At 53.4% G+C, this 16,164-nt stretch overlaps 1 protein-coding gene across 1 annotated transcript in view; it reads left to right on the top strand.

The window, feature by feature from the left end:
• Positions 1 to 332: 332 nt before the first annotated feature.
• Positions 333 to 16,164, top strand: part of Fam131c (family with sequence similarity 131 member C) — an 18,689-nt gene continuing 2,857 nt past the window's right edge. The window contains exons 1-6 of the mRNA XM_010614265.2: positions 333 to 380; positions 13,953 to 14,068; positions 14,406 to 14,441; positions 14,729 to 14,965; positions 15,818 to 15,936; positions 15,999 to 16,042. Of these exons, the coding sequence (XP_010612567.1) occupies positions 362 to 380; positions 13,953 to 14,068; positions 14,406 to 14,441; positions 14,729 to 14,965; positions 15,818 to 15,936; positions 15,999 to 16,042 (571 nt within the window). The 5' untranslated portion in view covers positions 333 to 361. The remainder of the gene's footprint in view (positions 381 to 13,952; positions 14,069 to 14,405; positions 14,442 to 14,728; positions 14,966 to 15,817; positions 15,937 to 15,998; positions 16,043 to 16,164) is intronic.

Raw genomic sequence — 16,164 nt, 5'->3', positions numbered from 1 at the left:
ACGCGGCAGGGGCATGGAGCAGGCGCAACGCTGTCTCCCCCGCGGGGCGCCGGCCAGAAGGGTTGTGCTTTTCCCTGGCTCCTCCGCTGCGAAAGGGGGCGTAGGACATGAAATAGACCCTCCCCCGGACCCCAGGATACCCCCTCCCCGGCTCCCTCTTTTCTCCCCGCGCCTGAGCCCCCCGGCAGGAAGGGTTAAGAGTGGTGAACGCGTTATAAGGTTCCCCTTCTCCCACCCACAGCCCTAGCCCCTGTGCCACCCCCACCTTGGTCAGGACCTCGGAGAGGACAGCGGACGGCTGAGTCTGCCAGTGACCCCTTGCTTTGTGCTGTGTGACCTGGCACCCTTGTTTGTCCCCAGCATGCTACTCGGGAGCTGGGGTGAGCTGCCCCCGCCTGGGGCACCCGGGGCAGGCCTGGGGATCCGCCTGTCTGGGGGTGGACAGGGTGGTCTTCAGAGCCCCTCCCGGCAGGCTGCTGGGTGACGTTTTAGAAAGGTTGTGCCGGGCTACACTCCCACCCGGGGCACCTCACCTCACAGCATGGCCAGGGAGAGGGGCTGGGAGTGGCAGTGTCATTGCCCCTGGCCAAATCCACTGATCCCCATCCACAAGGTCTGGGGGGCTGAGACCCCACTGTCACCCCCGGAGCTTATTGCGGTGCAGAGGGTGCACTGGTCTTAGGGGGCCTGGTTCCGGGGAAAGTTGAGGAAGTGACACAGCCCCTCCTCTCCCAGACTGGCTGGTTCATGGGGACATTGGGAAGGTGGCCCTGGAAGTCGCTGGAAGGGGTCAGGTGGATCATGAGCGAGGGAGAGGAAGAAGCAGGTCAGGCCAGATGAAGTCAGACACTGGCCAAGTTGATACTAACAGGGTGCCCACCGTGTGTGGGCACTAAGGAGGGGTGGGCCTGGCGCAGCACCCTGGCTGTGCGCGCCTGCAGCTGAGTGGGAGGGGAGGGAGTGTTGAAGGCTCTGCAGGAGTCATGGGCTCGAGACGTCCCCAGAGAGCCCCAAGGCTGCAGGCGGTGTCGAGTGGGAGTAGCTCCGGGCACTGGGCACCTGGGTACTTTCTCGGTGACGGTGTTCTTTTCCTATCACCAGGGACACTAGTCTGAGCTGAGGGTCCGGGAACACGGGACAGAGGCCAGAGAGAGGAAGGGGCACCTGCCGAGGTCACATTCTGAGGCTGAAGCCCACGTCCTCTGTCCTCCACCTGATGCTACCTCTGCTAGGCCTGTCTGAGGTTGCCCTGGCCAGGACACGCCCTCTGCCTTCTCCCTTTGGCTTCCTGGGCTTCCCGGGTGCCATTTTCAGGTCCAGCTGTGCACTCCTGCCGTGTCCCTGTCCTGAGGGCACGGGGCCACTGACAGCCTTACATGAAGCAGGGCGCATTGGGCTGAGGTGGAAGGTGGTATGGGAGCTGTACAGGCAGGAGGCCCCTCTGTCCAGAAGTAGTGGCTGAACCGCTGAATGGAGGTCACTCATACGGCCCGAGTACGTGAAGCTTGCCAGGTACTAGTCAAAGTTTTAGGCCCCAAAAGCTGGCTTGGGTTGTATACCACCATCCTCCTTGTTTTACAGAGGGACTGAGGGAAGACGCAGTTGAACTACCTGTGCAGGGTCTCATAGCTAGGAAACGTAGAGCCAGGGTGTGAACGCGCCCTGGGGTGTGTGGATGTCTTGTGTGGCCTGCTCCGCCCTGCTCCCTGGAGCTGCAGGATTCCATGGGCTCCTGAGCTAAGCCCCCACCTCGACCTCACACCTGTGCCGTTAACAACAGCCCCTGTACCCAGGCAGTCACAGGCCCAGGGCACAGCCTGAGGACCTGCAGTCATGAGCTCTGTACTCGCGCCCACCCTGAGCCTGGAGCCTGTACCTGGTTCACACCCCAGGTTCAGGCCACACCCTGGCCCCTGAGGTTCAGATCTCTACCCCACTGTTCACCAGCTGTGTGACCTCAGCAAGTTGCTCAGCCTGTGCGTACACCTCAGTGACCGTGTCCCTTCCCCCTCGGTGTCCTCACCCCTAAAATAGGAATATGACAGCGTTGGTGTCTTCGGGTTGCTGGAGGATCCAGTGGCTTAATTCCTGCAAAGCACTCACGGTGTAATCTGCGCCCGCCACACAGCGGACGTGAGCGTGAGTGCTTCCTCCCACTGGTGATTTGTGTCATTAGTCTTCTGTGAGTGCAGCTGATCTGGGGCTTCTTGCTGAGAGGGGCGCTGCGGAGACTTCAGGCCCCATCCTGGAGAGGAAGCTGGGGACAGGTGCTCGCTCAGGGTCTGAGGGCAGCAGGGAAAGTGACAGGGACTAGATCGAGGCAACAAACACTGTTTCCGGAGATGTCTTGTGTTCATTATCTATTTTTAAACTACCGTTTGTTGGGCACTTATGCTGAGGCAGGTGGAGCCTCCGCTCCCCTGACCCAGTTAGTTCTCCTTCAACCCTGGAGGGGACTGGGGCTCAGAGACACAGGCCTCCCCTCGAGCCACTCAGCCAGGCTTGCAGAGGCAGATTTAAATCCAGCTCTGTGTGACCCCATCTCTGAGCGAGGAGCCCCTGCCCCTTGCTTTCTTTTTTATTCTTGGCGGTACTGGGGATTGAACCCAGGGCCTTGCACATGCCAGGCAAGCACTCGGCCACTGAGTTCCACCCCTAGCCCCCACCCTCACCCATTCCGTGGTACTGGGGATTGAATTGCAGGGCCTTTGCCCTGAGCTCCATCCCCACCTTTTTTAAATTTGGAGATAAGATCTTGCTAAGTTGCCCAGGCTAGCCTTGGATTTGTGGTCCTCCTGCCTTGGACTACTGAGTAGCTGGGTTTACGGGTGTGCACCAACATGCCCAGCTGGACGGCCCGGGTTTGAGCCCCGTCTCTGCCACTTATCTTCAAGCCTCAGTTTCCCTGTCTCTAAACTGGACATAAAAATGTCTGCTCTGCAGGGTTGTTTGAAAGGTTCAGCGAAAGGCAATGGCCAGGAAGGGCAGGGCAGGACCGACACGTGCAGGTGATTCATAAACAGCAGTAGCAAATCCCCGAAGGCCGGCCCGGCCCCGGAGGGCAGTGGTGAAGGAGTCCCCAGCCGCATTGGAGGCCGATCTCGGCAGGCTGCCTGGAGGAGAAAAGGCTGGAGCAGCTGTCCGGAGAGGCGGGCTGGGGACGTGCAAGGACCCGGGGTGTGGGAAGTCCTTTGTTGTGGGTGGAAAGAAAGGGACTTCCTTGGGTAGCTCTGAACTGAACCAGCCCAAGGATGAAGCGATTGTCCCGGCCCAGGTCCCGGGGAGAGTGACTTCTGCCGTGCTCCGTGGCTGGCTTCCAGGCAGTGACTCACCAGGGGAGGCCGGGACCGGAGAAGTGGCTGGCTGAGATCTGACTTTTGTGTCCAGAAAGAGAAACTGAGCCACGGTGTAGCATGCGCCGTGTTGCTGTGGGAGTCTCATCTCACAGGGGAGACGCAGAGGCCCCAGGAGTCCAGCCGTGTGGCCACAGCCCAGGGCCGGGCAGGAAAGTGTGGGGTTGGAGCCTGGGACGGCTAGTGGGTGGGGGGCTCGACCCTTGCTTTCCCTATGGAGCCGGGGACAGAGTGTGGCTGTCACAGCTGGGCAGTAGGGATGAGAGGCCACCTGTGCACCTGGCCGCAGTGCCTGGAGGTAGAGGAGGAGCCTGTGGCTGGCGGGGCCGGGGGACTGTGGCGAGTGCGTTGCCGCTCAGTGGTTTCCGCAGGTCTTTGAGCACTGGGTGCTGGGAAAGAGCGGGGTTATCAGGGCGCTCCCTGCGCTCCTGGGGTGCACAGCCCTGGGAGAGACTCTGGGGACAGATGGCAGCCGCAGTGACTAATGGGCCGGGACACAGAGCCCTGCAGGACAGCGACGGGCGCTGGGGGCTCTGAAGTAGAGGAGGGGGACACAGCACCCCGGGAGCAGGCAGGAGGCCTGGTGTGAGCTTCCTAGTGAGCGGGACTCAGGTTCGGTGTCAGGAGGAACTGAGTGGCAGCAGCACTCGGAGGAAGGCAGGAGACGTCCCCGGACGGAGAGGAACTTCGGGTTGAAGGCAGAGGAATGGAGGAGGCATCAGGGTGACAGCCCTCTCCTTGAAGAGTCCAGATGGCCCCTCCTTTTGCTGTGGCAGCCAGAAGCCTGTCACTCTCGAGGCCAGGGAAAAGGAGAGGGGTGAGCCCCAGAAGGGGCCGTGGACCTGGAGGTCGAGGGAGTAGGGTGTGTGGACTTGGACAGAAAGGGGGTGTCCTCCATGGCTCCCTTGGGAAACAGGGACAGCGACAAAGGCAGGAGCTAGTGGTCCTTGGGCTGTCCCCAGCCCCACCCTGATGAAACTGTGTTTTTCCAGTGGCTCCTGGCAGTGACGTGGCCTGGTCCCAGCTGGGCCAAGAGCAGCCTGTGATTTTACCCTGGGCTGGTTCATTACCTGATGTCTCCATGGTGACCAGCCTGTGACAGCACGGGGCCAACGTCCTCAGGGGCAGAAGGCACTTGGGCAGCAGCATCTGCACCTCAGTTGAGCTGGGGCAGCAGGCTGCAGAGGGGCTGGGAGCCCAGAGTCCGTCTGCCAGCACCTCCGCAGCAAATGTCCTTGTTCGGGTCCTGTCTCTGCTACCTGTCCTTAGCATCACCTGTCCCCTCTCCTGTGCTGGCTTCTCTGCGTCCACCTCACCCACTGCCCTGTGGCTGCAGAGTTCAAAAACAGCTCCAGGGGGTGGTGGCCAGGGCCCCAAGATACCCTGGCAACTGTCCAAGTTCCCCGAGAGGCCTGCAGTCAGGCCCACCCCATCTGCAGCTTGGTGCACCCCGGCTCGTTCACAGCACGCGGCATTTCTGAAGTCACGATGTTCAAACTTTTCGGACTGGACCCATAGGAATAAATCTATTTTGCATTTCAACCCCATGCATGTACTCCAAAGATCCTTACCACGTGCACACATGCACATTCCATGTAATTTCAACGGAAACATCGAGAAGCAAGATTTAACCCAGTTCTGCTGTGGACCCCGATAGTCTCCACTCTGCTGAATTCTATCTTGGTTTTTAAACAAACACCTAGTGAGGCCGGGGATTTAGCTCAGTGGTGCCGCCGCCTGCCTTGCAAGTGCAAGGTCCCAAGTCCAATCCCCAGTATAAAAAACAAAACAAAAACAAAAATCATAGACCTAGTGAAGCTGATCTTGGTGGTGCACACCAGTAATTCCAGCACTCTGAGATGCTGAGGCAGTAGGATGAAAACTAGCAACTCAAGGGCTGGAGTTCCATCCCTCGATCCACAAAAACAAAACAAGACAATTAGCAAATCAATAGCTAGGACTGGAGATGTAGCTCAGAGGGAAGACCTAGGTTTGATCCCCAGGATCCCCCACACACACAGCCTAAGTCGATGGCTTGCATGACCCACTGTAGGTCGAGACCACTGATGAAAACTGCCTGTGCAGAGCCAGAAACAGAAGCCCAGAGAGGGGCAAGACTAGCTCAGGGTCACGCAGCGAGGGCACTGCAGGTACAGGCACATGGCTCAGCTCAGTGTCCCACACTGTCCCCTCTGCTCTGCCCTCTGGGTGCCTGGGCCACCAAGGTGGGGTGATTAGGGGTGACCCTGGCTTTCTTTCTCTAGTGGCGTCTCCTCTGGCCTGTGTCAGCCTCCTGCCTCGCCCTTCCCCGCAGCCAGACACCCCGGTTCCTCTGCATATAAAATCCAGTGTGGCCAGGAGGAAACCGTTCGCTGGCATCCAGTCCCAGGTCACCTTTCCTCCGGCCAGGGCTGGCTACCCTTGAGGGGCATGTCTGCTCTCAGCTCTGCCAGCCCCTACCCCTCTTGGGGTCCCTTTCCCCATAATGAGTTGGGGTGGGGCTGGAGACACTTTTTATCGGGAGCCCTAACACTGGCTTACTGTGAGGCTGCTGTGTGGCAGGCAGGCGGGTTCTCCTGCCTCGTCTGTACAAGAAGTAATCAGTGATTCCTGCCGCGCGCGTCCTGGGCCTTGAGGCGAGTGCAGGAGGTGTCATGGCGAATAAAACAGACGACGTCCAGCCTCACAGTGTCCGTGTTCTGCGGAGAGACTGAGAGGAGGAGATGCACACACAGCATCGAGAGTGCTGGGTGCTGCACATAGGTGAGGGTGTGAGGAGGGGCAGGCGTCAGTCAAACGAGACAGTTGGGTATTGCTGAAGTTACAGCTGTCTTTTTTCCTCATTGAGTTTATTGGTACATTTTAGGTCTGCAGTACAGTCCCATTCATCACTGGGATCTTGTCCCTCTACGTGACAGGTCTTGGTTCTCATTTTTTCCCCTTGTCCCTGCCCTCCCTTCACCCCCTCCTCCCCTCCCCATTTATAAACATTTTATTTCCATTTTTTCATTTTCTTCTATTGTTTTCCTTTCCCTTATTACCTTTCCCTACATCTTTAGCCCTTTTCTTCCTATTTCACATTGTCAGTTATCTCATTAGGATCTTATGTACTATTATAGTTTATTCACACCAGAGAAACTATTTGGTATTTACACATGTGTGACTTATTTATTTCACATAGGAATATATCCTCAATATGTATCCATTTTCTTTCTTCTTTTTTTTTTTTGCTTTTTTGAGACAGGGTCTCACTATGTAGTTGGAACTCACTATGTAGCCCAGGCTGGTCTCGAACTCACAGTGATCCTCCTGCCTCCTGAGTGCTGGGATTACAGGCGTGCGCCACCACGCCCGGCCTTTCCATTTTTCTTATGAATGAATCTAATTTCTCATTCTTTATGGCTGAGTAGTATTCCATTTTATAGAAAAACTACATCTTCTTTATCCAGTTTCCAACTGATGGGCAAAAGGGCTGTTTCCAAATTTTAGCTATTACAAACTGTGCCGCTATAACATAGGTGCGCATATATCACTGTGATATGATTCTTTTAATTCTTTTGGAAAGATACCCAGCAGAGGGATGGCTGGGTCAAATGGAACCTCTAGTCCCAGCTCTCTGAGGTATCTCCGTATTGATTTCCACAGTGGTTGTACCAGTCTGCACTCCCACCAGCAATGGAGAAGGGTTCCTTTCTCCCCACAACCCCGCCAGCATTTGTGATTGTGTGATTTCTTGATAGCAGCCATTCTTTGTGGGGTGAGGTGGACTCTCATCTGCATCTCTCGAATGACCAGTGATGTGGAACATTTTTTGAGGTTACAGCTTTTGAGCAGAGACTCAAATGGTGTGGTCGAGTGAACCCACTGCCACTGTGGGGGAGAGAGTTCCAGCTGGAGGGAGGGGTTCCAGTGACACCCAGACACCTGGCTTTCCTCACTGTCAGCCTGGCCCTTGAACAACTCACATTCCAGCTGGGAGTAGTGGTGCGTGCCTGTAATCTCAGCCCTTGGGTCCTGTGACTGCCACCATTGGCCTGGCCCCACAGGTGGTGACAGTGTAAATCCTCAGATACGTTCGTGCCCTGCATAACCGAGCTTTTTGATCAGAGACAGCGCATACGCCCTGGTGAGCCCACGAGGTCAGAATGGAGCTGAACAGTGCTTGTCGCCCTGTGTCGTGGTAAGATGACACGGTTCTCAGGTCTTTGTAGTTTGCTGGTGTAAGTAATCCTGCTGCAGTCTCATAAAAGGACATAGGCCATTATGTATGGTACACTGTACTTGACAATGACCATAAATGATGATGTCGCTGGTCTATGCATTTGCTGTCCTAACTTTTGAATCTGTTTGTGTGGATTTGTTTTTCTGCATGGGGGATTGAATCTAGGGCCTCCCACATGCTAAGCAAGTGCTTTGCCATTGAGCTACATTCCTATCCCAGAAAAAAATATTTTTGGAGCCACGTATGGTGGCACATGCCTGAGATCCCAGCAGTCTGAGAGACTGAGGCAGAAGGATCACAAGTTTGAGCCTACCCTGGGCAACTCAGCAACTCAGCAAGACCTTGTTTCAAAATAAAAAATAATAAAAGGGGGGCTTCCAGGAAGATGACAGTGAGGTGAACAGCAGAAGAACAGCTCTCTTAGATTTAGTGTCCAGATGCTGGAATACAGCAACGTGGGGAAGAGAGGAAGGAGAGAAATGGATCCCCAGCATCCAGCAAGGATCTGAAGCAAGAATTGAAACCCATGGGGAGAGCAAAAAAGAGAGACTTCAACACAGAAGAAGGAGGTGGCAAGGGGAGCTTTCTCCTGAGCCCCGGCTCTCTGAGTGAGAGGGGCAGCTCAAAGGTGCAGACAAATGGTAACTACTGGTGACCCCAGAGGTCTCCATGGAGAAACACAGCAGTATAACAGTGCAGTGGAAACGGAGGACTGCAGTGGCTGGCAAGTTATTTGGGTTCAGATGTCCCCTAGAAGAGGGTGATGGGCTGGTTGCCATCTTGGAGAGAGGCCAACTAAGCTCGGAACTCAGAGCAGCTGTGGGCTGGCGCATCTAGTGACTCCCAGTGCCAGGGTAAGGCAGAACAGAGTTGAAGTTGTTAGGAGGTCAGGGAGCCAAATTCGAGCCAGCAGGGAGCTAAGTTCGAGCTGGCAGGAGGTATGTGGAGTGCTGCAGTCAGGACAAATTGGGTTCCAGCCTCGCAGCCCAAAACCAACCTGCACTTCAGTGGAGCTAAAGGTGCAGACCTGCTGGGATTATCCACTACCCTGCCGTAAACCTACAGCTGGCTTGCTGGGGTTAATCAACATGGATCCGGGCTCTGTCTGCCCACTCTGTCTACCGGTGACAACAGAGACGTGCCTTGAAGTGAACATATTTTTTCTTCTTTTCTTGGTTTTTGTTCTCATTTTGTTTTCTTTTTCTCAGTGTGAACGTTGTTTCTAGTTTTCTTGTTCTGTTCTGATCTTTTTTATTTCTTCCTCCTCTGTTTCTCTCCATTCTTCTTCATCAGTTTCCCAGTTTGCGTGATCTTCCTTGCTTCCATTCTCCTCCTCTACCTCTGTTTCTCTATTGTTTCCCCCAACCCTGTTTAGTTTTCTCTCCTGATGATAAAATTGTCGTATTGAAGACATAGCTACTGTATATAATTTTTTGGTTTGTTTTATATTTTGTCACATAACTACAAATACAGTTAATATGGTTAAAAGTAGTAATTAATAGTTACCACAGTCTGTCATCTTCTAGGCTGTGTTTGATGCTACTGTTACTGCTGATTGTGCTACTTTAGCCAAGGTGACATGATTGTTCTAATCAGCTGTTCTTCCTGGCGCACCAAGACTGAGATTGCCTAAGGGCCATAAATAATACTGGTCAGTGCCAGAAAATAGGGGTAGGCTAAACAGGCAGCAACTTCTCATCCCCAATAAATTGAAGAGATAGAATCTTGAAACAAAACCCCAAAACCAGCTATACCTGGAAGACACCTCTGAGAAATAATCATTTCCTAAGGGTTTTAAATACAAGCAATAAATACTGCCATATATAATTTATTAGCATCAACCCAGGAATTAAGTTAAAATTAAAAAAAAAAAAGAAGAAGAAGACGAGCCGAGCATATTGGCACATGCCTGTAGTCCCAGCACTTGGAAGACAGAGGCAGGAGGATCACCACGAGTTTGAGGCCAGCCTGAACTATATTGTGAGACCCTGTCTCACAAAACAAAAACAGAAAATGAAAAGACATGGCAGCGAGATGCAGCCCCAGACTTCCAGCTCACCAAAGACAAACTCGGGACAGTGAGGCGGAACAGTTTGAAAGCCCCCACCTGGGCTGTCTGAAGTGGTAACAGCAGAAGTAACAAAGCAGGGCTAGGGATTTAGCTCAGTGCTTCCACCGCCTGCCTCACAAGCGCAAGGTCCCGAGTTCGATCTCTGGTACCAAAAAAATAAAAATTAAAAAAAAAAAGAAAAGAAAAGAAATAGAGGACAAGCTTGTAAGGTTAGCAATCGTGAAAGAAATAACAATAAAATTTGTTGGGGATGTAGCTCGGTGTGAAAGTCCCGAATTCAGTTCCCCAGTACTGCCAAGAAAACAATTTTCATGAAGTTGTACAATGTGTTTGTGCCTCTTTTCCCAGATCATTTTCTCTGTTAGACGATGTGTGCGGTACACACTGTCTGCGCTCCTTGTGGGGCGTCGGTCCGCGCACAGAACACATCTTCATTCCCTTTGCAGTGCCCGTTCTTCCCTCCTCCTCCTTCCTCCGTCTCGATCCGTTTGTCCTTTGAGAAGGATCTGTCTCCCCACTTCCTATCACCCGTCTTTGGTTTTGCTCTTTATTTTATTTTATTTTTTGGTACCAGGAATCGAACTCGAGTCCTTGCACTTGCGAGGCAGATGGCGGAACCGCTGAGCAAAGTCCCTGGCCCTGTTTTGCTCTTTATACCTTGGGTTTCTCAGATAAGAGAAACCATGTGATTTTTAAGCTTGTGTGTCTGGTTTATTTCATTTAACTCTGTTTTCGGGGTGCATTTATTTTCCTTCAGATGCCTTAAAGTTACCCTTCTTGATGGCAGCCGCTGTGTATAAATACCACTTTTTCTTTACCCATCCATCTGCCAATGGCCAGGTAGGCCGTTTCCAGGATTTAGCCTTTGTGAGTTGTGTCGCTACAGACATGGATGTGCATGTTTCACGGTAATATGATGTCTTTGGTCTGCCGATGAAGGAAATGGGCGGATCGAATGGAATTTCTAGTTTCCGTTTTGCGAGGAATCTGTAACTGATTTCCAGGGTGGTTGAGCTGGTTTGCATTCCCTGCAACAACACAGAAGCACACCCCCACCCCAGCACCACCACAGCCTTGCCGGCAGTCAAACCCTTTCAAAGAAAAAAAAGTTTATAAAGTAAAACATCACAGCAGGGGGCTAGAGTCTCCCCACCGTAGTCCCAGGAGGCCGAGGCTGGAGGATCACTTGAGCTCAGGGGTTCCAGACCAGCCTGGGCAGCATAGTGAGGCTCTTTCCGTTTGGGCCACATTTCCTCTGCACCTTTTCTCTTGGGCCCCAGGCACTGGCAGTTGCAGTGCAGCTGACTGCCGTGCTCAGCAGGGGACTGTGCCGGTTTGCATGCGGGCAGGTGCTGTACCACACGGCTGGGTGTGCAGCAGGACACACCCTCCGAAAAGTCAATTACCAGTGTTGTTCTCAGGACACAGTGCTGACCTTAAACATCTTGTGACTGTGGTTTGGCTGCAGCAGGCCGGGGTGGGGCCGTCTCGGCCAGAGATGCTGCCCACTGGAAGCAGACCATGTGGGGGTCCCAAGGCGTGGCCAGAGAACCCCCAACCACAGGGACCCTGCTGGGCCCGGGCTGTGGTCGTTCTCCAGCAGAGGGTGGATGGGGGGGGGCGCCATGCTGCCCGAGGGAGCAGGTGAGGGTGGGAGGCAGGAGAGAGCCCAGGGACTCCCCTGTGGATTGGATGGTGCCTTAGCAGAAGATCGGGGAGCCGGACTCTGAGAAACTGGAGTTTGGCGACTACAGCAGGCTGGATGCTTGCTTCATTGCCTACACCCAGGCAAAGGGGGAAGATGGGCTGATTCTGGGAGTTCCCTTATGCCTGGGTTGCTCCACATGCCCATTTAGGCACGCAGGGAGTGGGTTGAAAGTCCAGTTTTGTTTTTTCGAGACAGGATCTCACTATGATGCAGTCCAGGCTGCCCTTGAACACCCCACTATCCTCCTGCCTCAGCCTCCCAAGTGCTGGGATCACAGATGTGCACCAGCACTCCCGGCCTTATTTCAAGCTTTTGAGGAGCCTCTGTAGTGTTTTCCATAATGACCTCACCAATGTGCACCTGCAAACTGGGTCTGAGAGCTGCTCTCTGTCCATATCCTTTCCAGCATTTGTTATTCCTGTCTTTTTGGTAACAGCCATTCTGACCGCAGAGACCAGAACTCCCAGGGCGTTAGATGGCATCTTCGTGGGGACTGGGGGTGTGGGAGCACTTTTTATATACTTGCTGGCTTTTTGCACATTTTTTTTTTTTTACTATTTATTTATTTATTTTTTGGTACGGGGGATCGAGCTCGGGTCCTTGCGCTGGCGAGGCAGGCGGTGGAATCACTGAGCTACATCCCCAGCCCACTGCGCATCTTGTTTTCAGAAATACCTGTTTAGGTTATTTGTCTGTTCCGTTCAGATATTTGTCTTATTTTGTTCTATTTCATTTTGTTTGAGGCAAGGTCTCGAAATGTAGCTCAGGCTGGCCTCAAATTCATGATCCTCCTGCTTCAGCCTACCAAGTGCTGGGACTCCAGGTGTGCAGTGCTATACTGGGCTTTTTGCTTTGCTGTTGAGTTGCTATGTCTTCTGGACACTGATCTCTTGACTGGCCGGGCATGGTGGTGCCCGGCAGATCACAATTTAAAACCCAGCCCAGGCCACTTAGCAATTTTGTGAGAATCTGTCTCCAAATAAAAAACAAAAAGGCTGGAGATGTAGCTCAGTGCAATGTCCTGCGCTCAACTCCCAGAACTGCAGTAAATAAATAAATGTTTAATAATCCCTCGAGTGAGTAGTTTGCAGGTACCTTCCCCCAATCTGTAAATTGTCTCTTTACTCTCTGGATTACTTCTGCTGCTGCACAGAGCTTTTTAGTTTGATATACTCCCATTTGTCTATTTGTGCTTTCAGGGTGACATCAGAAAATCTTCACCCGGATCAGTGTTCTGAAGCACTTCCTGTATGTTTTCTGCTATTCTATACTTTCAGGTCTCACATTTACGCTTTGATCCATTTTGGGAGGTTTTATTTTTTGTTTTTGTGATACTGAAGAATGAACCCTGGGTCTTTACCCTGAGCCCATTTTATTAATTTTTTTATTTTGAGACAGGATCTCATTAAGTTGCCCAGGCTGGACTCCAATCTGTGATCCTCCTAGAGTCTCCCAGAGTGCTGGGGATTACAGGTGTGTGCACCTGACTTTGAGGGGTTTTCTGTTTGTTTGTTTGTTTTTGAGGCAGGGTTCTCTTTGTAGTTCAGGCTGGCCTTGAACTCAAGGCAATCCTCCTGCTTCAGCCTCCCAAGTGCTGGGATTATAAGCATGTGCCGCCATGCCCAGCTGAGGCTTTTTTGTTCTTTGTTTTCCAGTACTGCAAATCAAACTCAGGACCTTGCCCTTGCCAGGCAGACGCTGGCACCACTGAGCTAAATCCCCGGCCCTGAGTTTTTTACTTTAGTATGGCAAAACAGAGGGGTCTAGTTCCATCTGTCTGCAGTTTGCTATGTGATTTTCCTGTAACCATTTATTAACAAGACTTTCCTTTCTCCGATGTATGTTCTCACTGCCTTTGTCAAACATCACTTGGCTACAGATGCACAGATTTACTTCGGGGTTCTCTGTTCTGTCCCCCGAGTCCTGTATATCCATTTTATGCCAGTACCGTGCCGTCTGGGGCACTATAATTTTATAGTATGTTTCGAAGTCAGGCGTTATAATTCCCTCCAACTCTTTTTTTTTTTTTTTTTTGGTACCGGGGATTGAACTCAGGTCCTTAGGATTGCTTTCTTGATAGCTTTCTCAGCAAATTTGCTATTGTTGTATATCAAAAAGCTATTCACTTTTGTATATTTAGTTGGTTATTTATTTATTTATTTTTTGGTACCAGGGATTGGACTCAGGTCCTTGTGCTTGCAAGGCGGGTGCCAGAACCAACTGAGCTAAATCCCTGGCCCAGTTTTATTTATTTATTTGTTTATTTATTTATTTATGGTACCAGGGATTGAACTCTGGACCTTGCGCTTTCGAGGCAGACGGCAGAACCACTGAGCTAAATCCGCCCCCAATTGTATATTTAGTTTTTACCCTGTAACCTTACTGAATTCCTTTATCAATTCAATGGATTTTTGGTGATGTCTTTTGGTTTTTTTCTGTGTATAAAATCATATCATCTGCAGACAGGGATATTTGACTTCCTCCTTTCCAACTTAGATTTGTTCCCTCCTCCCCTTCCTCCCCCCTTTCCTTCCTTCTTGATGCTTTATTCCTGACTAGCTCTGAGCTTTCGTGTTTCTGCCTTTGTCCTCTTTCCAGATCTGTTCACGAGTGCCCACAAGGACTGCCCCATGCCCCAGGGCACGGAGCCCCTGACCCCAGGCCTGCCCTCCCCCTACTCACCCGCCTTTGCTGTAGACCATGTCACTGGCAAGGTAAGCAGCCTCCTCCCTCTGCCCACTCCCCACTTCCTGCCTGTCACCTCCAGCTGTCCACAGGGAGCAGGAACCATTCCAAGCTCCTTTTCCCCCTTCTCCCTGTGGATTCGGGGCCCCTCAGGTGGCTCCGATCCATCACTCAGCGCGATGAGGGTCTGGATTGACTCAGGCTTGCCGGGACCGGGCCAGGCTTGTTTAGAAAAGTCAGCCCTACCCTGCAGTCTTCCCACCCAAGTTGGCCCTGAAGGCAGCATGCTCCCCAAAAAGCCCATGACCCCATGCGCTGGCACAGCGTGCCTGGCCCAGTCTGACCCTTTTTCTCCTCTTCTTTTAGGACAAACAGCTGGATTTCTGTTGGGATCCTTGGCAGGTCAGTGCAAAGGCCCAAGTGGACACCACTGTCCCCGCTGCTGCTGTGCCCAGCTGCGCCCCGGTCCTGCCTGCCCTGGGGAGCGGGGACTGGCTGGACCTCCCCGGCTTGGGTGGGCTGGCGATGGCGGTCCATTCAGGACGCGTCGGGTGTGGCCGTCAGCTCTCCTGCTCACCTGGCCCCCTTGCTGCAGAGGCGCCTCCAGACCACTAATGGCTACCTGTCTGACCAGAGCCTGTTCGGGTGTGGCCGTCAGCTCTCCTGCTCACCTGGCCCCCTTGCTGCAGAGGTGCCTCCAGACCACTAATGGCTACCTGTCTGACTCCAGAGCCTGCGCCAGCAACTGCAGCGTGGCGGCCCTCGCCACATCTTCCCTTGTGGGTAGGTTCTGGTGGCGCCTTCACGCTTCTCCGGGACAATCTCACGGGATAGGAGAGGAGGACCTGTTAGATTCAGGGCTCCCTAAGCACCAGGTCCCGGGCTGGCTCTGGGGGTGCCCCCGTCTTCGTGTTCCTGCTTCTGGGGTTTAAACTCCTGGGTTTTCAGGAAGCTCTGAGAGGGTGGTTCAGAGTTCCAGATCTCACTGGGCCTTTGTCTCCCTTGGTCAAGCCCAAGCCCTTGCTCCTCTGGGAGGAATCTTCCCCCTGGCAGCGTCTCCAGAGAACAGCGCCCAGTGCAGGGTGCAGCTAAAGCTGGGGCTGCTGCTCCTCCACCAGCACACCCATCCTCTGACCCTGCGGCTTTAGGGTGCCGGTCTCCTCGCCATCCTCACTTCTGTCCTTCTCGCCTTCCCGGGTCCCCAGTTTTTCACCGATGCCCCTCTTTTTTCTTTTCTCTTTTGCAGTACTAGGCCTTCGTGCTGAACTATATCCTCAGCCCTTTTATTTTTATTTTTATTTTTTAAGACAGGCTCTTGCTAAATCACTGAATTGCTCAAAGTTGTCTTGAACTTGTGCTCCTCCTGTCTCAGCCTCCCACGGTGCTGGGATTATAGGTGTGTGCCCCATGCCTGCTCCGACCTCCTGTTTCCCAACCTTTGCCATCCCACATGGCCCCAAGCTGTCCTGCCTTCAGGGACCCCTGGATCTGTTCATAGAAATGCTGGCTCGAGGCCGAGGATGTAGCTCAGTGGCACAGCGCCTGTCTGGCAAGTGCAAGGCCCTGAGTTTGATTCTGGGCACAAACACACCCACCACACACACACACACACACACACACACACACACAATTGCTGACTGGGGACTGGGGTGGATGCTCACACGGCCCCACCAGCCCCTCCCTCTCCAGTGCCTTTGTGCCCAGCGCCTCAGTTTCTACCCTTGGAGCCCCACCTCCCTGTCCACCCGCCCTGCCTGTCCTTTGCCTGGTCCCTGCAGTGGCCCCTGACGGCCCCCGTGTCCTCACCCTCCCTTAACTATCCGATCAGGTCGCCCTTCCTCAGCAGCAGGTCTGACCGCACGGCTGATCTCCCTCCTGCGGTGGCTGCCATGGCTCTGTGAGACAGCCCGAGCCCTCAGCCTGGCGCTCCCGGCCCCGGTCTGGCTCTTGGGCTCCCAGCCTCTGCCACCCTATCCCGGGGTTGCCCTGTGTCACCCCCGGAGGTGAGGGAGACGTGCTGGGCTCTTCCACGCCCTCATCCAGACTGACCTCCACAGGACCATACCCAACCCCCTCCAACCGGCTTCCGGCTCCCCCAGCGGGCAGCGCTCTGCCTGCCCCGGGC

This window comes from Fukomys damarensis, unplaced genomic scaffold, assembly GCF_012274545.1.
Source record: "Fukomys damarensis isolate Sample0158 unplaced genomic scaffold, DMR_v1.0_HiC HiC_scaffold_23, whole genome shotgun sequence".
Lineage (NCBI taxonomy): Eukaryota > Metazoa > Chordata > Mammalia > Rodentia > Bathyergidae > Fukomys > Fukomys damarensis.
The sequence above is the reverse complement of the archived record's forward strand: the minus strand, read 5'-3'. Positions and strand labels throughout refer to the sequence as shown.